The sequence below is a fragment of the Nipponia nippon genome, unplaced genomic scaffold, assembly GCF_047370975.1.
Source record: "Nipponia nippon isolate SJK-2023a ecotype South Korea unplaced genomic scaffold, ASM4737097v1 scaffold_51, whole genome shotgun sequence".
NCBI lineage: Eukaryota > Metazoa > Chordata > Aves > Pelecaniformes > Threskiornithidae > Nipponia > Nipponia nippon.
Genome location: NW_028262371.1, coordinates 283,752 through 303,946, shown reverse-complemented (window position 1 = coordinate 303,946; position 20,195 = coordinate 283,752). Strand labels below are relative to the sequence as shown.

At 61.6% G+C, this 20,195-nt stretch overlaps 2 protein-coding genes across 4 annotated transcripts in view; one reads left to right on the top strand and one right to left on the bottom strand.

The window, feature by feature from the left end:
* CHD8 (chromodomain helicase DNA binding protein 8) overlaps positions 1-20,195 on the top strand; it is a 41,645-nt gene that overhangs the window by 12,222 nt on the left and 9,228 nt on the right. For 2 of the 3 annotated variants that reach the window (XM_087734956.1, XM_087734957.1), the window contains 26 exons: positions 1,458-2,234; positions 3,176-3,532; positions 6,023-6,396; positions 7,542-7,656; positions 7,753-7,947; positions 8,047-8,115; positions 8,211-8,266; positions 8,542-8,659; positions 8,753-8,836; positions 8,951-9,088; positions 9,176-9,297; positions 9,390-9,633; positions 9,742-9,918; positions 11,007-11,150; positions 11,243-11,498; positions 11,761-11,974; positions 12,067-12,262; positions 12,341-12,508; positions 13,761-13,940; positions 14,031-14,141; positions 14,229-14,440; positions 15,887-16,086; positions 16,183-16,339; positions 16,433-16,522; positions 19,062-19,165; positions 19,262-19,376. In XM_087734956.1, coding sequence (XP_087591082.1) covers positions 1,557-2,234; positions 3,176-3,532; positions 6,023-6,396; positions 7,542-7,656; positions 7,753-7,947; positions 8,047-8,115; positions 8,211-8,266; positions 8,542-8,659; positions 8,753-8,836; positions 8,951-9,088; positions 9,176-9,297; positions 9,390-9,633; positions 9,742-9,918; positions 11,007-11,150; positions 11,243-11,498; positions 11,761-11,974; positions 12,067-12,262; positions 12,341-12,508; positions 13,761-13,940; positions 14,031-14,141; positions 14,229-14,440; positions 15,887-16,086; positions 16,183-16,339; positions 16,433-16,522; positions 19,062-19,165; positions 19,262-19,376 — 4,874 coding nt within the window. In that variant the 5' untranslated portion in view covers positions 1,458-1,556. The remainder of the gene's footprint in view (positions 1-1,457; positions 2,235-3,175; positions 3,533-6,022; positions 6,397-7,541; positions 7,657-7,752; positions 7,948-8,046; positions 8,116-8,210; positions 8,267-8,541; positions 8,660-8,752; positions 8,837-8,950; positions 9,089-9,175; positions 9,298-9,389; positions 9,634-9,741; positions 9,919-11,006; positions 11,151-11,242; positions 11,499-11,760; positions 11,975-12,066; positions 12,263-12,340; positions 12,509-13,760; positions 13,941-14,030; positions 14,142-14,228; positions 14,441-15,886; positions 16,087-16,182; positions 16,340-16,432; positions 16,523-19,061; positions 19,166-19,261; positions 19,377-20,195) is intronic. The other variant, XM_087734958.1, reaches the window with a different exon arrangement.
* Positions 16,923-19,046, bottom strand: LOC148051901 (uncharacterized). Its single transcript, XM_087734998.1, has 3 exons — positions 19,031-19,046; positions 17,016-18,827; positions 16,923-16,948 (listed from the first exon to the last, which is right to left on the bottom strand). Exons 1-3 carry the CDS (start codon positions 19,044-19,046, stop codon positions 16,923-16,925), a joined length of 1,854 nt encoding a protein of 617 aa, XP_087591124.1.

The following is a 20,195-nucleotide window of genomic DNA, read 5'->3' as shown; positions in this document are numbered from 1 at the left end:
TCCCCCAGTCCCCCTCTTACTGGGCGTCCCAGTGCCCCCCAGTTGCCTCCTTACTGGGCGTCCCAGTCCACATCCTACTGGGTGTCCCAGTACCCCCATTCCCCTCTTACTGGGGCTCCCAGTTCCCCCAGTGTCCGTCTAACTGGGCATGCCAGTACCGCCCCCCCGTCCCCCTCTTAATGGGCCCCCCAGTCCCCCTCTTACTGGGCACCCCAGTACCTCTCAGTCGCCTCCTTACTGGGCCCCCCAGTACTCCCCAGTTCCCCTCTTACTGGGCCCCTGTCCCCCTCTTACTGGGGCTCCCAGTTGCCCCAGTGTCCCTCTAACTGGGCATCCCAGTACCCCCCATCCCCCTCTTACTGGGCCCCCCAGTCCCCTTCTTACTGGGCATCCAGTACCCCCCAGTTGCCTCCTTACTGGCCCCCCTAGTACCCCCCAGTCCCCCTCTTACTGGCCATCCCAGTAACCCCATTCCCCTATTACTGGGGCTCCCAGTTCCCCCCGTCCCTCTCTTACTGTGCCCCCAGTTTCCCTCTAACTGGGCGTCCCAGTACCCCCCATTCCCCTATTACTGGGGGTCCCAGTTCCCCCAGTCCCCCTCTTACTGGGCGTCCCAGTGCCCCCCAGTTGCCTCCTTACTGGGCGTCCCAGTCCACATCCTACTGGGTGTCCCAGTACCCCCCATTCCCCTCTTACTGGGGCTCCCAGTTCCCCCAGTGTCCGTCTAACTGGGCATGCCAGTACCCCCCCCCCCGTCCCCCTCTTAATGGGCCCCCCAGTCCCCCTCTTACTGGGCATCCCAGTACCTCTCAGTCGCCTCCTTACTGGGCCCCCCATTACTCCCCAGTTCCCCTCTTACTGGGCCCCTGTCCCCCTCTTACTGGGGCTCCCAGTTGCCCCAGTGTCCCTCTAACTGGGCATCCCAGTACCCCCCCATCCCCCTCTTAATGGGCCCCCCAGTCTCCTTCTTACTGGGCATCCAGTACCCCCCAGTTTCTTCCTTACTGGCCCCCCTAGTACCCCCCAGTCCCCCTCTTACTGGGCATCCCAGTAACCCCATGCCCCTAGTACTGGGCATCCCAGTACCCCCCAGTCGCCTCCTTACTGGGCATCCCAGTCCGCATCCTACTGGGTGTCCCAGTACCCCCCATTCCCGTCTTACTGGGCGTCCCAGTTCCCCCCGTCCCCCCTGTTACTGGGCGTCCCAGTACCCCCCAGTTGCCTCCTTTACTGGGCGTTCCAGTAAGCTCATTCCCCTCTTACTGGGGCTCCCAGTTCCCCCAGTACCCCTCTCATCCCCCCATTCTGGGGGGGGGGGTGGATCTTTGCCCTCCATTTTGTGGGTGGGTGGGGGGCGGCCGCCATTTTGGGGCAGGGCGGGGGGGGGGAGGGGGGCGTAGCGCTTAGGCTCCGCCCTCGCCCTTCCCATCATCCCCTTTCTCTTCTTCCCCCCACAGCACCCCCTCCCCCGCCATCTGAGGGGGCCGCCCTCCATTTTGTGCCGGGGGCGGGGGGGACGGACGGACAGACGGACAACCCCCCCCCCGGCTCACAAAATGGCCGACCCCATCATGGATCTCTTCGACGACCCCAACCTCTTCGCCCTCGACCCTTTGACGGACGACGCCTTCGCCCCGCCCTCTCACCACCCAATCGAAGAAGCTTTAGGTTTAACCACCCCCTTAGACCCCGCCCCCAACCCCCCCGGCCCCGCCCCTCCCCCCGCCCCAAATTCCGATTCTTCTTCCCAATCCCAAATTTCTGCCGAACCGGAAATTCTCAGTCAAGGAAATCCCTTCATGGGCGTCTCCGCTTCCCTTCCCCCCACCCCGCCGGCGGCGCCGGGGGGTCCTCAACCCCCCAAAATCGTCATCCTCAAAGCCCCGCCCCCAGGGGCGGGGCCTGGCGCTTCCACCCAATCCCCCGCCGCCCCGCCTTCGGCCAGCGGGGCCACGCCCAACGGCGGCAAGTTGACCTTCGCCAAAGTTTTCACCGGTTCCCCTCAACTCCGCCCCGGCGTTTCCATCGTTACCGGCAACGCCGCCGCCGCCGTTTTAACCGGGAAAATGGCGCCCGCCGCCACTGGCGCGGCGACAGGCCCCGCCCCCTCCGCCGCCGCCGTTCACCGATTGGTTCAACCCGGTAGACCCGTCAAGCAATTGGTGCTGCAACCCGTCAAGGCCGGAGGGGGCGGGGCTCCCCTCAAACCCGCTGTCACCCTGACGCCGGCGCAGGTGACGAAGGGCGTGTCTTGGGAGGGGGCGGGGCTAAAGGGGTGGGGAGCCGCTCCATTGGTGGGAGGGGTCAAGGGGGCGGGGTCGGTGGGGGGCGGGGTCGTCAAGGTTGGGGTCTTTGGGGTTGAGGGGTCTTCAAGGGCATCTCGGGGGTGGGAGGGGCTCAGGGGGGGAGGGGTCTTCAAGGTCAAGGTCATCGGGGGTGGGGTCTCTGAGGTCAAGGTCATCTGGGGTCAGGAGGTCCATGGGGTTGGGGTCTTCAGGAGGGGGTGGTGGTGGCCTCCAAGGTCAAGGTCATCTCTTGAGGTTGGGGTCTCCGAGGTCAAGGTCATCTGGGGTCAGAAGGTCCATGGGGTTGGGGTCTTCGGGGGGGGGGGGTGGTCTCCAAGGTCAAGGTCATCTCTTGAGGTTGGGATCCATGGGGTTGGGGTCTTCAGGATGGAGGGTGGGGGTCTCCAAGGTCAAGGTCATCTCTTGAGGTTGGGATCCATGGGGTTGGGGTCTTCAGGATGGAGGGTGGGGGTCTCCAAGGTCAAGGTCATCTCTTGAGGTTGGGATCCATGGGGTTGGGGTCTTCAGGATGGAGGGTGGGGGTCTCCAAGGTCAAGGTCATCTCTTGAGGTTGGGATCCATGGGGTTGGGGTCTTCAGGATGGAGGGTGGGGGTCTCCAAGGTCAAGATCATCTCTTGGGGTTGGGGTCCATGGGGTTGAGGTTCTAAAGGTCAAGGTCATCTCCCCAATACCGGGGTCCCCAAGGTCCCTGAGGTCCTCAGGGTCAAGTTCACCTCCCAACACCGAGGTCCCCAAAGCCCTTGAGATCCTTTGCGTTGAGGTCACCAACCCGTAGCGGGGTCCCCAAGCTCCTGGGGGTCAAGGTCACCTCTTGGCTTCCTCAAACCTCCTCCTCCCGACCTTGACCCCGCCCCTTTTCTCCCCCCAGGGCGAATCGAAACGCATCACCTTGGTGTTACAACAACCGCCGGGCGGTGGCGCTCCTCCCGGCCAACGCCACGTGGTATTGGGTAGTTTGCCGGGCAAAATCGTCCTTCAAGGCAACCAATTGGCCGCTCTCGGACAAGCCAAAGGGACAACGGGTCAACCCGCCAAGGTGGTCACCATCCAACTTCAAGTTCAACAACCACCCGCCGGTCAAACGGGCGCTCCTCAGAAGATCCAACTTCTTCAACAACCCGCCGGCGGCCAAACGGCGCCGGTGACCGTCTCCTCCGTGCCGCAGGTGGTGGGCGGAGCCGGGCAGAGGTTGACGGTGCCGTTGAAGGTGGTCCTCCAACCTCAGGTGAACGTCGGGGGCGGGGGGGGAGGGGAGGGTGCTCCCGGCGCGGCGGTCGAGCGCGGGGCACCCTCGCGCCCAACGCTTGGGTTTGGGTGGGCCCGAGGCTTCGTCCGGGCGTTGCGCCCGGTTTTGGGTCCCTTTCACCCAACTTCGGGTCCCTTTCACCCAAATTTGACCCCCCTGTTGCACCCAACCCATGGTCTTGGTGCTGCCCCCACCCTTGGTCCTGCACCCAACCCTTGGTCCTGTTGCACCCAACCCTTGGTCCTGCACCCACCCTTGGTCTCCGTAGCACCCAACCTTGGTCCTGCACCCAACCCTTGGTCTCCGTAGCACCCAACCCTTGGTCTCCGTAGCACCCAACCTTGGTCCCATTGCACCCAACCCTTGGTCCTGCACCCAACCCTTGGTCCTGTTGCACCCAACCCTTGGTCCTGCACCCACCCTTGGTCTCTGTAGCACCCAACCCTTGGTCCTGCACCCACCCTTGGTCTCTGTAGCACCCAGCCCTTGGTCCTGCACCCAACCCTTGGTCCTGCACCCACCCTTGGTCTCCGTAGCACCCAACCTTGGTCCTGCACCCAACCCTTGGTCTCCGTAGCACCCAACCTTGGTCCTGCACCCAACCCTTGGTCCCATTGCACCCAACCCTTGGTCCTGCACCCAACCCTTGGTCCTGCACCCACCCTTGGTCTCCGTAGCACCCAACCTTGGTCCTGCACCCAACCCTTGGTCCCATTGCACCCAACCCTTGGTCCTGCACCCACCCTTGGTCTCCGTAGCACCCAACCCTTGGTCCTGCACCCAACCCTTGGTCCCATTGCACCCAACCCTTGGTCTTGCACCCAACCCTTGGTCCCGTTGCACCCAACCCTTGGTCCTGCACCCACCCTTGGTCCCGTTGCACCCAACTCTTGGTCCTGCACCCACCCTTGGTCTCCGTAGCACCCAACCTTGGTCCTGCACCCAACCCTTGGTCCCGTTGCACCCAACCCTTGGTCCTGCACCCAACCCTTGGTCCTGCACCCACCCTTGGTCTCCGTAGCACCCAACCTTGGTCCTGCACCCAACCCTTGGTCTCCGTAGCACCCAACCTTGGTCCTGCACCCAACCCTTGGTCCCATTGCACCCAACCCTTGGTCCTGCACCCACCCTTGGTCTCCGTAGCACCCAGCCTTGGTCCTGCACCCAACCCTTGATCCTACACCCAACCCTTGGTCCCGTTGCACCCAACCCTTGGTCCTGCACCCACCCTTGGTCCTGTTGCACCCAACTCTTGGTCCTGCACCCAACCTTGGTCCCGTCAACCCCAACCCTTGGTCCCGTTGCACCCAACCCTTGGTCCTGCACCCAACTCTTGGTCCCGTTGCACCCCACCCTTGGTCCTGCACCCACCCTTGGTCCCATTGCACCCAACCCTTGGTCCTGCACCCACCCTTGGTCTCCGTAGCACCCAACCCTTGGTCCTGCACCCAACCCTTGGTCCCATTGCACCCAACCCTTGGTCTTGCACCCAACCCTTGGTCCCGTTGCACCCAACCCTTGGTCCCGTTGCACCCAACCCTTGGTCCTGCACCCACCCTTGGTCCCGTTGCACCCAACTCTTGGTCCTGCACCCACCCTTGGTCTCCGTAGCACCCAACCTTGGTCCTGCACCCAACCCTTGGTCCCGTTGCACCCAACCCTTGGTCCTGCACCCACCCTTGGTCTCCGTAGCACCCAGCCTTGGTCCTGCACCCAACCCTTGATCCTACACCCAACCCTTGGTCCCGTTGCACCCAACCCTTGGTCCTGCACCCACCCTTGGTCCTGTTGCACCCAACTCTTGGTCCTGCACCCAACCTTGGTCCCGTCAACCCCAACCCTTGGTCCCGTTGCACCCAACCCTTGGTCCTGCACCCAACTCTTGGTCCCGTTGCACCCCACCCTTGGTCCTGCACCCACCCTTGGTCCTGTTGCACCCAACCCTTGGTCCTGTTGCACCCAACCCTTGGTCCTGCACCCACCCTTGGTCTCCGTAGCACCCAACCCTTGGTCCTGCACCCAACCCTTGGTCCCGTTGCACCCAACTCTTGGTCCTGCACCCAACCTTGGTCCCGTCAACCCCAACCCTTGGTCCCGTTGCACCCAACCCTTGGTCCCGTTGCACCCAACCCTTGGTCCTGCACCCCACCCTTGGTCCTGCACCCAACTCTTGGTCCCGTTGCACCCAACCCTTGGTCCTGCACCCACCCTTGGTCCCATTGCCCCCAACCCTTGGTCCTGTTGCACCCCACCCTTGGTCCTGCACCCAACTCTTGGTCCCATTGCCCCCAACCCTTGGTCCTGTTGCACCCCACCCTTGGTCCTGCACCCAACCCTTGGTCCCGTTGCCCCCAACCCTTGGTCCTGCACCCCATCCTTGGTCCTGCACCCACCCTTGGTCCTGCACCCACCCTCGGTCTCCGTTGCGCCCAACCGCGGTGCCACCCCGCTTTCCGTCTCTCCCCGCAGGCCGGCTCATCTCAGGGCGGTTCTCCTGGCCTATCGGTGGTGAAGGTGCTGAGCAGCAGCGAGGTGGCCGCTTTGGCCAGCCCCGGCCCGCGGGGCGCCTCAGAAGAAAGCCGCAAATTGGAACACCAAAAGAAACAAGAGAAAGCCAACCGCATCGTGGCCGAAGCCATCGCCCGCGCCCGCGCCCGGGGCGAGCAGAACATCCCCCGCGTCCTCAACGAGGACGAGCTCCCCAGCGTCCGGCCCGAGGAGGAGGGCGAACGCAAACGGCGGCGCAAAGGCGCCGGCGAACGCGGGGGAGCCAAGGAGGAGAGGCCGCGTAAGGGCAAGGGTCAAGGGGGCTCCGGCAAGAGCAAGGGGCGCAGCAAACCCAGGTGAGATCCAAAACCACGTGGGCCTTGGTTGCCCCCGAACCGCGGCCTTGGTTGCCCCCCAACCGTGGGTCTTGGTTGCCCTCCATCTGCGGCATTGGTTGCCCCCTAATCATGGTTCTTGGTTGCCACCCGACCGTGGCTCGTGGTTGCCCCCCAACCATGGGTCTTGGTTGCCCCCCAACCGTGGGTCTTGGTTGCCCTCCATCTGCGGCATTGGTTGCCCTCCATCTGCGGCATTGGTTGCCGCCCAACCATGGACCTTGGTTGCCGCCCGACTGTGGGCCTTGGTTGCCCCCCAACCATGGGTCTTGGTTGCCCCCCATCTGCGGCATTGGTTGCCCCCTAACCATGGTTCTTGGTTGCCGCCCGACCGTGGCTCATGGTTGCCCCCCAACCGTGGGTCTTGGTTGCCCCCCAACCGTGGGTCTTGGTTGCCCTCCATCTGCGGCATTGGTTGCCCCCCAACCGTGGGTCTTGGTTGCCGCCCAACCGTGGGTCTTGGTTGCCCCCCAACCATGGGTCTTGGTTGCCCCCCAACCGTGGGTCTTGGTTGCCCCCCATCTGTGGCATTGGTTGCCCCCTAACCATGGTTCTTGGTTGCCGCCCGACCGTGGCTCATGGTTGCCCCCCAACCGTGGGTCTTGGTTGCCCCCCAACCATGGTATTGGTTGCCCCCCAACTGTGGGTCTTGGTTGCCCCCCATCTGCGGCATTGGTTGCCCCCTAACTATGGGCCTTGGTTGCCGCCCGACCATGGGCCTTGGTTGCCTTCTGACCGCGGGCCTTGGTTGCCCCCCAACCGTGGGTCTTGGTTGCCCCCCAACCGTGGGTCTTGGTTGCCCCCCAACCATGGTATTGGTTGCCCCCCAACTGTGGGTCTTGGTTGCCCCCCATCCGCAGCATTGGTTGCCCCCTAACCATGGGCCTTGGTTGCCTCCTAACCATGGTTCTTGGTTGCCCCCTGACCATGGGTTGTGGTTGCCGCCCAACCATGGTTCTTGGTTGCCGCCCAACCGCAGTCGTGGTTGCCCCTTAACCATGGTTCTTGGTTGCCGCCCGACCACGGGTCGTGGTTGCCCCCCAACCGCGATCCTCGGTTGCCCCCCGACCGCGGGCCTCCTGACACCCCCCCCCTCGCCCCCTTAGCACCATCACGCCGGTGGTGGGGAAGAAACGGAAGCGCAATGCCTCCTCCGACAACTCGGATGCCGAGGTGATGCCGGCGCAGTCGCCGCGGGAGGAAGAAGAAACCAGCGTGCAGGTACGGAGCCGTTGGCCGGCGGAGGTCGGCGGGGGTCCGCGCCGTTTCGGCACGGGGAAGGCCGCATCCCGTTCCTCTTTTTTTTTCCCCTTCCAGAAGCGACGGTCGAATCGGCAAGTCAAGCGGAAGAAATACACCGAAGATTTGGACATCAAGATCACCGATGATGAGGAGGACGAAGAGTTGGATGTGACGGGACCGGTTCGAACCGAGCAGCTCCCGGTGCCGCAACCCCCCGCGCCGGAACCGGAGCCGGAGGGCGAGACGTTGCCCTCCATGCAATTTTTTGTGGTGAGGCTTTTGGTTTTCGGATGCTCTTCGTGCCGTTCACCGCGGTCTTCCTCTCCTTTCTCCAATCCCTTCCCATCATCACCTTCCTCTTTCCTCCAGGAAAACCCCAGCGAGGAGGACGCGGCCATCGTGGACAAGGTCCTCTCCATGAGGGTGGTGAAAAAAGAGGTGAGGAACCTCCGCGGCGCTGGCGGCGGGAGGTCTTTCGCCGGCGTTTTGCCGGCGTTTTGCCCACGCTGACGTCCTCACCTGGTTCTCCTCAGCTTCCGTCGGGGCAGTTCACTGAATCGGAGGAGTTTTTCGTCAAATACAAGAACTAGTAGGTGGCCGGATGAGGTGGGATCAAGGTGGGGGTTGTCCTCTGAGGTCACCGGGCCCCCACCGCCCATCGGTGGCCTCCTGGTTGGACCACGACGTTGGGTCGAGCTCTACAAACCCAACGGAGGGAGGCGCGGGTGGGCCAACTCCAACGGGGTGGACCTCCGAGAAGGGATTTTTTTGCGCGCCGCCGTTGCGCCGACCCCAAAAAGCTTCGGCGGGGGCGGGGCGGGTGGCTTTGTCACGCGGGCGTGCCGGTTTTGTCCCCGCCCCCAGCTCCTACCTCCACTGCGAGTGGGCCACCATCGACCAGTTGGAGAAGGACAAGAGGATCCACCAGAAGCTGAAGAGGTTCAAGACGAAGATGACGCAGATGCGACACTTCTTCCACGAGGTGCTGGGGGGTTTGGGGGGGGGGGGCGGGGTTTGGGGAGGGCGGGGCTTGGGGGGAGACCACTCACCGCGCCCCCCGTCACCTCCTCCAAAGGACGAAGAACCCTTCAACCCCGACTACGTAGAGGTAGACCGCATCTTGGACGAGTCCCACAGCGTCGATAAGGACAACGGGGAGGTGAGGACGGGATGGCGGTGCACCCCCGTCCCCAAAAACGGGGTTCCCCATCACCGACGCCCCTTTTTTTATGTCCCGCCCCCTTTTTTGTGTCCCACCCCCTTCTGGTTGCAGCCGGTGGTCTACTACTTGGTGAAGTGGTGCTCCCTACCCTACGAGGACAGCACTTGGGAGCTCAAGGAGGACGTAGACGAAGGAAAAATCGGAGAATTTAAGCGTATCCAAGCCCGGCATCCGGAACTCAAGCGCTTGGTGAGCGTCACCTCCCCCCTCTTCCCCGCGTCCCAAATTCCGGCAGGGCCCCATGTCCTCTCCACGTCTTCTCCTTTCTTCTCCCAGCCCCGTCCCCAAGCCGGTTCTTGGAAGAAACTGGAGCTCTCCCACGAGTACAAGAACCACAACCAGCTTCGCGAATACCAACTGGAAGGGGTCAACTGGTTGCTCTTCAACTGGTACAACAGGCGAGTGGTGGAAGAGGGTGGGAGGGGACAACCGGAGGACGTCGCCACCGCCTCCCAACCCCCAACCGGCCGCCTCCTTCGCCTCCCCGCAGGCAGAACTGCATCTTGGCCGACGAGATGGGCTTGGGTAAGACCATCCAATCCATCGCCTTCTTGCAAGAGGTCTACAACGTCGGCATCCGCGGTCCTTTCTTGGTCATCGCTCCCCTCTCCACCATCACCAACTGGGAACGGGAGTTCAACACCTGGACGGAGATGAACAGCATCGTCTACCACGGCAGTTTGGCCTCCAGGCAGATGATCCAACAGTACGAGATGTACTGCAAGGACTCGCGGGTAGGGGTGGCTTTGGCTCTTCTTGACCTCAGGACCTTCCCATGAACCCCTTTCCCAAGCTTTGAGAACCAGTTTGAAGCCATCTCCTTACCTTCCTCCCCACCCCAGGGTCGTCTCATCCCCGGAGCCTACAAGTTTGACGCCCTCATCACCACTTTCGAGATGATTCTCTCCGACTGTCCCGAGTTACGGGAGATCGAGTGGCGTTGCGTCATCATCGACGAGGCCCATCGCCTGAAGAACCGCAACTGCAAGCTGCTCGACAGCCTCAAGCACATGGACCTGGTGAGAGATGGGGTGGGGGTGGAGAAGGGGATGGGGGAGACCCCAACTCCTCTCCGTGGGGCAGAGCGGGGTTCCCTGAAGGTGCGTGTGGGGTCTTGGTTGCATCTGGAGATGTTTGGGCCTGTTCCACCCCCCAAGGGTTGGTCCTGAAGGTGCGTGTGGGGTCTTGGTTGCATCTGGAGATGTTTCGGCCTGTCCCACCCCCAAGGGTTGGTCCTGAAGGTGCGTGTGGGGTCTTGGTTGCATCTGGAGATGTTTGGGCTCATCCCACTCCCTATGGGATGGTCCTGAAGGTGCGTGTGGGGTCTTGGTTGCATCTGGAGATGTTTGGGCTCATCCCACTCCCTATGGGATGGTCCTGAAGGTGCGTGTGGGGTCTTGGTTGCATCTGGAGATGTTTGGGCCTGTTCCACCCCCCAAGGGTTGGTCCTGAAGGTGCGTGTGGGGTCTTGGTTGCATCTGGAGATGTTTCGGCCTGTCCCACCCCCCAAGGGTTGGTCCTGAAGGTGCGTGTGGGGTCTTGGTTGCATCTGGAGATGTTTGGGCTCATCCCACTCCCTATGGGATGGTCCTGAAGGTGCGTGTGGGGTCTTGGTTGCATCTGGAGATGTTTGGGCTCATCCCACGCCCCATGGGATGGTCCTGAAGGTGCGTGTGGGGTCTTGGTTGCATCTGGAGATGTTTGGGCTCATCCCACTCCCTATGGGATGGTCCTGAAGGTGCGTGTGGGGTCTTGGTTGCATCTGGAGATGTTTGGGCCTGTTCCACCCCCCAAGGGTTGGTCCTGAAGGTGCGTGTGGGGTCTTGGTTGCATCTGGAGATGTTTGGGCCCGTTCCACCCCCCGAGGGTTGGTCCTGAAGGTGCGTGTGGGGTCTTGGTTGCATCTGGAGATGTTTGGGCTCATCCCACGCCCCATGGGATGGTCCTGAAGGTGCGTGTGGGGTCTTGGTTGCATCTGGAGATGTTTGGGCTCATCCCACTCCCTATGGGATGGTCCTGAAGGTGCGTGTGGGGTCTTGGTTGCATCTGGAGATGTTTGGGCCCGTCCCACCCCAAACCCTAACGTTCTGCACCCCCTGGTCCTCAGGAACACAAAGTCCTCTTGACGGGCACCCCGCTCCAAAACACGGTGGAAGAACTCTTCAGCCTCCTCCACTTCCTGGAGCCTTCCCAGTTCCCTTCTGAAGCAGAATTCCTCAAGGATTTTGGGGACCTCAAGACAGAGGAGCAGGTGAGGACATCGCGAGGACCCCAAACCCTTCCCTGGGCCACCTGGGTCCTGCCCGGCCTGCGGTGACTTCTCCACACCGGTCCCACCCATAGGTGCAGAAGCTCCAGGCCATTCTCAAGCCCATGATGCTCCGTCGGTTGAAGGAGGACGTGGAGAAGAACTTGGCGCCCAAACAGGAGACCATCATTGAGGTGGAGTTGACCAATATTCAGAAGAAATACTACCGGGCCATCCTGGAGAAGAACTTCTCCTTCCTCTCCAAAGGCGCCGGTCACACCAACATGCCCAACCTCCTCAACACCATGATGGAACTGCGCAAGTGTTGCAACCACCCCTACCTCATCAACGGTGAGGAGCCCGGGGGTGGGCAAGGGCGTGGCGGGGTGTCCCTCGTCCTCCCACCACCGGTGGACAACCTCAGGGGTCAACGCCGTCCTGTCCCTGCTTCTCCTGGCCTCCGTAGAGCCGTCTGTTGGGCTCGGTGTCATGGTGGAGGAGGTCCTCCAAGCTCATCTAGTTGGGCTTTGACGCTCCTCAAGTCTTGCTTTAGGTGGGGTGTCTCCCGAGAAGGTCTCCCCACCCCACTGATGGTCCCGTCTTCACCCGACAGGCGCGGAGGAGAAGATCTTGGCCGAATTTCGGGAATCTTGCCACCACCACGTCCCCCACGACTTCCATCTCCAGGCCATGGTCCGCTCGGCCGGCAAGCTGGTGCTCATCGACAAGCTGCTGCCCAAGCTGAAGGCCGGCGGCCACAAGGTGCTCATCTTCTCCCAGATGGTGCGCTGCCTCGACATTTTGGAGGACTACCTCATCCAGAAGAGGTGAGAGGTGGGACGAAAGGGACGACGGGTGGGGCCGGGGGAGGACCTCGGTGGCCTCCTGGACCCGCGGTTCTGGTGACCCCTCTCCGTAGGTACCTCTACGAGCGGATCGATGGACGGGTACGGGGTAACCTCCGCCAAGCCGCCATCGATCGCTTCAGCAAACCCGACTCGGATCGTTTCGTCTTCCTCCTCTGCACGCGGGCGGGGGGGTTGGGCATCAACCTCACCGCCGCCGACACCTGCATCATCTTCGATTCCGATTGGAACCCCCAAAACGACCTCCAGGTGACCACCAGGTCCACCCCGCCGCTTCGGCGTCGCGTTGTCTTCAACCGGGCTTGACCTATCAACGTCTTCCTCCAGGCTCAAGCGCGGTGTCACCGGATCGGGCAGAGCAAGGCGGTGAAGGTCTATCGCCTCATCACGCGGAATTCCTACGAGCGGGAGATGTTCGATAAGGCCAGCCTCAAGTTGGGGCTCGACAAAGCGGTGCTGCAGTCCATGAGCGGACGGGAGGGCAACATCGCCGGGGTAAAAAGGGGACTTCGGAGGGAAACGGGGTGTGGAGATCTTGGGGATGGGGTTCTCCAAGGGAAACGGGGCGTGAAGACCACGGGGATTGGGTCTTCCAAGGGAAACGGGGTGTGGAGATCTTGGGGATGAGGTCTTCCAAGGGAAACGGGGTGTGAAGACCATGGAGATGGGGATCTTCCAAGGGAAACGGGGTGTGAAGACCATGGAGATGGGGATCTTCCAAGGGAAACGGGGTGTGAAGACCGCGGGGATGGGGTTCTCCAAGGGAAACGGGGCGTGGAGATCTTGGGGATGAGGTCTTCCAAGGGAAACGGGGTGTGAAGACCATGGAGATGGGATCTTCCAAGGGAAACGGGGTGTGAAGACCGTGGGGATGGGGTTCTCCAAGGGAAACGGGGCGTGGAGATCTTGAGGAAGGGGTTCACCAAGAGAAACAGGGTGTGAAGACCATGGAGATGGGGATCTTCCAAGGGAAATGGGGTGTGAAGACCGCGGGGATGGGGTTCTCCAAGGGAAACGGGGCGTGGAGATCTTGGGGATGAGGTCTTCCAAGGGAAACGGGGTGTGAAGACCATGGAGATGGGATCTTCCAAGGGAAACGGGGTGTGAAGACCGCGGGGATGGGGTTCTCCAAGGGAAACGGGGCGTGGAGATCTTGGGGATGAGGTCTTCCAAGGGAAACGGGGTGTGAAGACCATGGAGATGGGGATCTTCCAAGGGAAACGGGGTGTGAAGACCGCGGGGATGGGGTTCTCCAAGGGAAATTGGGCGTGGAGATCTTGGAGATGGGATCTTCCAAGGGAAACGGGGTGTGAAGACCGTGGGGATGGGGTTCTCCAAGGGAAACGGGGCGTGGAGATCTTGAGGAAGGGGTTCACCAAGAGAAACAGGGTGTGAAGACCATGGAGATGGGGATCTTCCAAGGGGAATGGGGTGTGAAGACCACGGGGATGGGGTTCTCCAAGGGAAACGGGGCGTGGAGATCTTGGGGATGAGGTCTTCCAAGGGAAACGGGGTGTGAAGACCTTAAGGAAGGGGTTCTCCAAGGGAAACGGGGTGTGAAGACCACGGGGATGGTGTCCTCCAAGAGAAACGTGGTCTGAAGGCCTCAAGGCTGAGGTCCTCCAAGGGCAACAGGTTGTGAAGACCTTAATCTCGAGGGACGTGGGGCTTGGGGGTGGTTTGGGGTGGGGCCTGGAGCCCTGCGGGATCGCCCCGCCCTCAATCCTCTTCTCCACCCTCCCGGCAGATCCAGCAGTTCTCCAAAAAGGAGATCGAGGACCTGTTGCGCAAGGGGGCCTACGCCGCCATCATGGAAGAGGACGACGAAGGTTCCAAGTTCTGCGAGGAGGACATAGACCAGATCCTGCTGCGTCGCACCACCACCATCACCATCGAGAGCGAGGGGAAGGGTTCCACCTTCGCCAAGGTACCTCCGAGTCCTCTTCCCACCGTCGAGGGGGACATGTCCCACCTCGGAAGTGTCCGTGAACATCTCCAATTCTTCATCCCACCCCAGGCGAGCTTCGTGGCTTCCGAAAACCGCACCGACATCGCTTTGGATGACCCCAACTTCTGGCAGAAGTGGGCCAAGAAAGCCGACCTTGACCTGGACCTGCTGAACAGCAAGGTCGGAGAAGACAACCGCGGTGGTGGGGCGGTGGTAGGACGGAGGCGGGGCGGCGCCTGATTGGTTTGCTTCCATCCCGGTTTCCAGAACAACCTGGTGATCGACACGCCGCGGGTGCGGAAGCAGACGCGACACTTCAGCACGCTTCGGGACGATGACCTGGTGGAGTTCTCGGACCTGGAGAGCGAAGATGAGGAGAGACCTCGGTCCCGTCGTCACGACCGGCACCACCACGCCTTGCACCACGCCTACGGTCGCACCGACTGCTTCCGCGTGGAGAAGCACCTCCTGGTCTATGGGTGAGGACGGGCTTGGGTCCAGGTGTGGTCTGGTGGCAACCAGGAGGAGGTTCTTGGTGGAGGGAGCAGCTGAGGTCCAGGCGTGCTCTGGTGGCAACCAGGAGGAGGTTCTTGGTGGAGGGAGCAGCTGAGGTCCAGGTGTGGTCTGGTGGCAACCAGGAGGAGGTTCTTGGTGGGAGCAGCTGAGGTCCAGGCGTGCTCTGGTGGCAACCAGGAAGAGGTTCTTGGTGGAGGGAGCAGCTGAGGTCCAGGTGTGGTCTGGTGGCAACCAGGAGGAGGTTCTTGGTGGAGGGAGCAGCTGAGGTCCAGGTGTGGTCTGGTGGCAACCAGGAGGAGGTTCTTGGTGGGAGCAGCTGAGGTCCAGGTGTGGTCTGGTGGCAACCAGGAGGAGGTTCTTGGTGGAGGGAGCAGCTGAGGTCCAGGTGTGCTGTGGTGGCAACCAGGAGGAGGTTCTTGGTGGAGGGAGCAGCTGAGGTCCAGGTGTGGTCTGGTGGCAACCAGGAGGAGGTTCTTGGTGGGAGCAGCTGAGGTCCAGGCGTGCTCTGGTGGCAACCAGGAAGAGGTTCTTGGTGGAGGGAGCAGCTGAGGTCCAGGTGTGGTCTGGTGGCAACCAGGAGGAGGTTCTTGGTGGAGGGAGCAGCTGAGGTCCAGGTGTGGTCTGGTGGCAACCAGGAGGAGGTTCTTGGTGGAGGGAGCAGCTGAGGTCCAGGTGTGGTCTGGTGGCAACCAGGAGGAGGTTCTTGGTGGGAGCAGCTGAGGTCCAGGCGTGCTCTGGTGGCAACCAGGAGGAGGTTCTTGGTGGAGGGAGCAGCTGAGGTCCAGGTGTGGTCTGGTGGCAACCAGAGGAGGTTCTTGGTGGGAGCAGCTGAGGTCCAGGTGTGCTGTGGTGGCAACCAGGAGGAGGTTCTTGGTGGAGGGAGCAGCTGAGGTCCAGGCGTGCTGTGGTGGCAACCAGGAGGAGGTTCTTGGTGGAGGGAGCAGCTGAGGTCCAGGCGTGGTCTGGTGGCAACCAGGAGGAGATGCTTGGAGGAGAACGGAGAAGCTCCAGCTCTGCTCTGGTGGCAACCATGAGCAGATACTTGGTGGAGAGAGCAGCTCAAGTCCAAGGTGAACTCTCTCGTGGTGGCAAGCATGAGGAGAGCAGAGAAGGTCCAGCTCTGCTCTGGTGGCAACCATGAGCAGATGGTTGGGGGAGAGAGGAGAGCAGGTCTTCTCTGGTGGCAACCATGAGCAGATAGTTGGGTGGGAGAGCAGAACAGGTCCAGGTCCACCTCTGCTGTGGTGGCAACCACCAGCAGATGGTTGGGGGAGAGATTAGACCAAGACCAAGTCCACCACTTCTCTGGTGGCAACCCCAAGGAGATCCTCGGTGGAGATGGATGCTGGGAGGTGGGGAAACGCCAGCCAGGGACCTCCCCGGCCGCTGACCGCCTTCTCCACCGCCAGCTGGGGCCGATGGCGGGAGATCCTCTCCCACGGACGCTTCAAGCGACGTCTTTCGGAACGAGACGTGGAGACCATCTGCCGGGCCATCTTGGTCTACTGTCTTCTCCACTATCGCGGTGACGAGAACATCAAAGGCTTCATCTGGGACCTCATCAGCCCCACCGAGAACGGCAAGGCCAAGGAGCTCCAAAACCACTCGGGTGAGGGTCTACAGGACTTGAGGGACAACCGAGGACCTCTCGAGGTCCCACCTTGACCTTTTTTTTTCTTCTCCTTCTTCCGTTGGTTTTCTCCAGGTCTTTCCATCCCGGTTCCTCGAGGTCGGAAGGGGAAGAAGGTCAAATCCCAAAGCACCTTTGATGTCCACAAAGCCGAGTGGATCCGCAAGTACAACCCCGACACCCTCTTCCAAGACGAGAGCTACAAGAAGCACCTCAAGCATCAATGCAACAAGTGGGTTGAGGTCTTCTTGGAGGTCTTCTTCTCCCCAAACGTCCCCCACCCTGCTTTCTTTTTGGTTGACCGTCCCATCCCACCGCTTCCCAGGGTTCTGCTGAGGGTACGGATGCTCTACTACCTGCGACAGGAGGTGATCGGGGACCAGGCGGAGAAGGTGTTGGCGGGGGCGGTGGCCAGGTGAGTCCACGAGACCTTCCTTGGGGTGCTCCAGACCCTTTCTGGGGTGGTTTGAGGTCCTCCAGACCCTCCTTGAGGTGCTCCAGGGTCTCTTTGGGGTGCTCCAACCCCACTGTGAGGTGGTTTGAGGTCCTCCAGACCCTCTTTGGGGTGCTCCAGCCCAACTTTGGGGTGTCTTGGGGTGCTCCAACCCCACTGTGAGGTGTTTTGAGGTCCTCCAGACCCTCTTTGGGGTGCTCCAGCCCAACTTTGGGGTGTTTTGGGGTGCTCCAGACCCTTTCTGGGGTGGTTTGAGGTCCTCCAGACCCTCCTTGAGGTGCTCCAGGGTCTCTTTGGGGTGTTCCAGACCCTTTCTGGGGTGGTTTGAGGTCCTCCGGACCCTCCTTGAGGTGCTCCAGGGTCAATTTGGGGTGTTCCAGACCCTTTCTGGGGTGGTTTGAGGTCCTCCAGACCCTCCTTGAGGTGCTCCAGGGTCTCTTTGGGGTGCTCCAACCCCACTGTGAGGTGGTTTGAGGTCCTCCGGACCCTCCTTGAGATGCTCCAGGGTCTCTTTGGGGTGCTCCAGCCCATCTTGGGGTGCTCCAGCCCAACTTTGGGGTGTCTTGGGGTGCTCCAACCCCACTGTGAGGTGTTTTGAGGTCCTCCAGACCCTCTTTGAGGTGCTCCAGCCCAACTTTGGGGTCTTTTGGGGTGTTCCAGACCCTTTCTGGGGTGGTTTGAGGTCCTCCAGACCCTCCTTGAGGTGCTCCAGGGTCTCTTTGGGGTGCTCCAGACCCTTTCTGGGGTGGTTTGAGGTCCTCCGGACCCTCCTTGAGGTGCTCCAGGGTCTCTTTGGGGTGTTCCAGACCCTTTCTGGGGTGGTTTGAGGTCCTCCGGACCCTCCTTGAGATGCTCCAGGGTCTCTTTGGGGTGCTCCAACCCCACTGTGAGGTGGTTTCAGGTTCTCCAGACCCTCTTTGGGGTGCTCCAGCCCATCTTGGGGTGCTCCAGCCCAACTTTGGGGTGTCTTGGGGTGCTCCAACCCCACTGTGAGGTGTTTTGAGGTCCTCCAGACCCTCTTTGAGGTGCTCCAGCCCAACTTTGGGGTGTTTTGGGGTGCTCCAGACCCTTTCTGGGGTGGTTTGAGGTCCTCCAGACCCTCCTTGAGGTGCTCCAGGGTCTCTTTGGGGTGCTCCAGACCCTTTCTGGGGTGTTTTGAGGTCCTCTGGACCCTCCTTGAGGTGCTCCAGGGTCTCTTTGGGGTGCTCCAGACCCTTTCTGGGGTGTTTTGAGGTCCTCTGGACCCTCCTTGAGGTGCTCCAGGGTCTCTTTGGGGTGCTCCAGACCCTTTCTGGGGTGGTTTGAGGTCCTCCAGACCCTCCTTGAGGTGCTCCAGGGTCTCTTTGGGGTGTTCCAGACCCTTTCTGGGGTGGTTTGAGGTCCTCCGGACCCTCCTTGAGATGCTCCAGGGTCTCTTTGGGGTGCTCCAGCCCATCTTGGGGTGCTCCAGCCCAACTTTGGGGTGTCTTGGGGTGCTCCAACCCCACTGTGAGGTGTTTTGAGGTCCTCCAGACCCTCTTTGGGGTGCTCCAGCCCAACTTTGGGGTGTCTTGGGGTGCTCCAACCCCACTGTGAGGTGTTTTGAGGTCCTCCAGACCCTCTTTGGGGTGCTCCAGCCCAACTTTGGGGTGTTTTGGGGTGCTCCAGACCCTTTCTGGGGTGGTTTGAGGTCCTCCGGACCCTCCTTGAGGTGCTCCAGGGTCAATTTGGGGTGCTCCAGACCCTTTCTGGGGTGGTTTGATGTCCTCCAGACCCTCCTTGAGGTGCTCCAGGGTCTCTTTGGGGTGCTCCAGACCCTTTCTGGGGTGGTTTGAGGTCCTCCAGACCCTCCTTGAGGTGCTCCAGGGTCTCTTTGGGGTGCTCCAACCCCACTGTGAGGTGGTTTCAGGTTCTCCAGACCCTCTTTGGGGTGCTCCAGCCCATCTTGGGGTGCTCCAGCCCAACTTTGGGGTGTCTTGGGGTGCTCCAACCCCACTGTGAGGTGTTTTGAGGTCCTCCAGACCCTCTTTGAGGTGCTCCAGCCCAACTTTGGGGTGTTTTGGGGTGCTCCAGACCCTTTCTGGGGTGGTTTGAGGTCCTCCAGACCCTCCTTGAGGTGCTCCAGGGTCTCTTTGGGGTGTTCCAGACCCTTTCTGGGGTGGTTTGAGGTCCTCCAGACCCTCCTCGAGGTGCTCCAGGGTCTCTTTGGGGTGCTCCAACCCCACTGTGAGGTGGTTTGATGTCCTCCAGAACGTGTTTGAGGTGCTCCAGCCCAACTTTGGGGTGTCTTGGTGTCTTCCTCACCCTTTCTGGGGTGGTTTGAGGTCCTCCAGAACCTCTTTGAGGTGCTCCACCACATCTTGGGGTGCTCCAGCCCAACTTTGGGGTGTTTTGGGGTGCTCCAGACCCTTTCTGGGGTGGTTTGAGGAGCTCCAGACCTATTTTGGGGTGCCCCAGCCCCTTTTTGAGGTACCCTGCCCTCCCCCCCACCCGCCAATCCCCCCATTTCCCCCCCTAACAGCGAGATCGACATCTGGTTCCCGCTGGTGGAGCAGCTGGAGGTCCCGACCGCTTGGTGGGACGCCGAAGCCGACAAATCCCTCCTCATCGGGGTCTTCAAACACGGTACGTTGACGTGGGGGGGGGGGGCAGTTTTGGGGTGAAAAGCGGCAGAATTGGGGGTCGTGACAGGGCGTCCCCCCCCTTTTTTTCGGGGAGCAGGCTACGAGAAATACAACACCATGCGCGCCGACCCCGCGCTCTGCTTCTTGGAGAAAGCCGGCCGCCCCGACGAGAAGGCTATCGCTGCCGAGCAGCGCTTGGACGTCGGGGAAGGGTGAGTTTGGGGGGGACAGACACCCCCCCCCCCCCCCCAAAAAAAAAAAATAAATTTGGGGCGTTTTGGAGCTTTTTGGGGATGTTTTAGGCCTAATTTGGGGGGGTCTGGGGTGCTCCGGTCGCTTTCTGGGGAGGCTTTGGGGTGCCCCAGCCCCATTTTGGGGTGTTTCAGCCCCATTTTGGGGTCCCCAGCTCTTTTCTGAGGGGTTTTGCGGTCCCCCAGCCCCATTTTGGGGTCCCCCAGCCCCTTTCTGAGGGGTTTTGGGGTGCCCCAGCCCCATTTTGGGGGGCTCCAGCCCCATTTTGGGGTCCCCCAGCCCCTTTCGGGGGGGTTTTGGGGTCCCCCAGCCCCATTTTGGGGTCCCCCAGCCCCATTTTGGGGTCCCCCAGCTCCTTTCTGAGGGGTTTTGGGGTCCCCCAGCCCCATTTTGGGGTCCCCCAGCTCCTTTCTGAGGGGTTTTGGGGTCCCCCAGCCCCTTTTTGGGGTCCCCCAGCCCCTTTCAGGGGGGTTTTGGGGTCCCCCAGCCCCATTTTGGGGTCCCCCAGCCCCATTTTGGGGGGCTCCAGCCCTTTTTTGGGGTGTCCTGACCCCACTATTGGGGGCTTCAGGGTGCCCCAGCCCCATTTTGGGGTCCCCCAGCTCCTTTCTGAGGGGTTTTGGGGTCCCCCAGCCCCTTTTTGGGGTCCCCCAGCCCCTTTCCGGGGGGTTTTGGGGTTCTCCAGCCTCATTTTGGGGTCCCCCAGCCCCATTTTGGGGGGCTCCAGCCCTTTTTTGGGGTGTCCTGACCCCACTATTGGGGGCTTCAGGGTGCCCCAG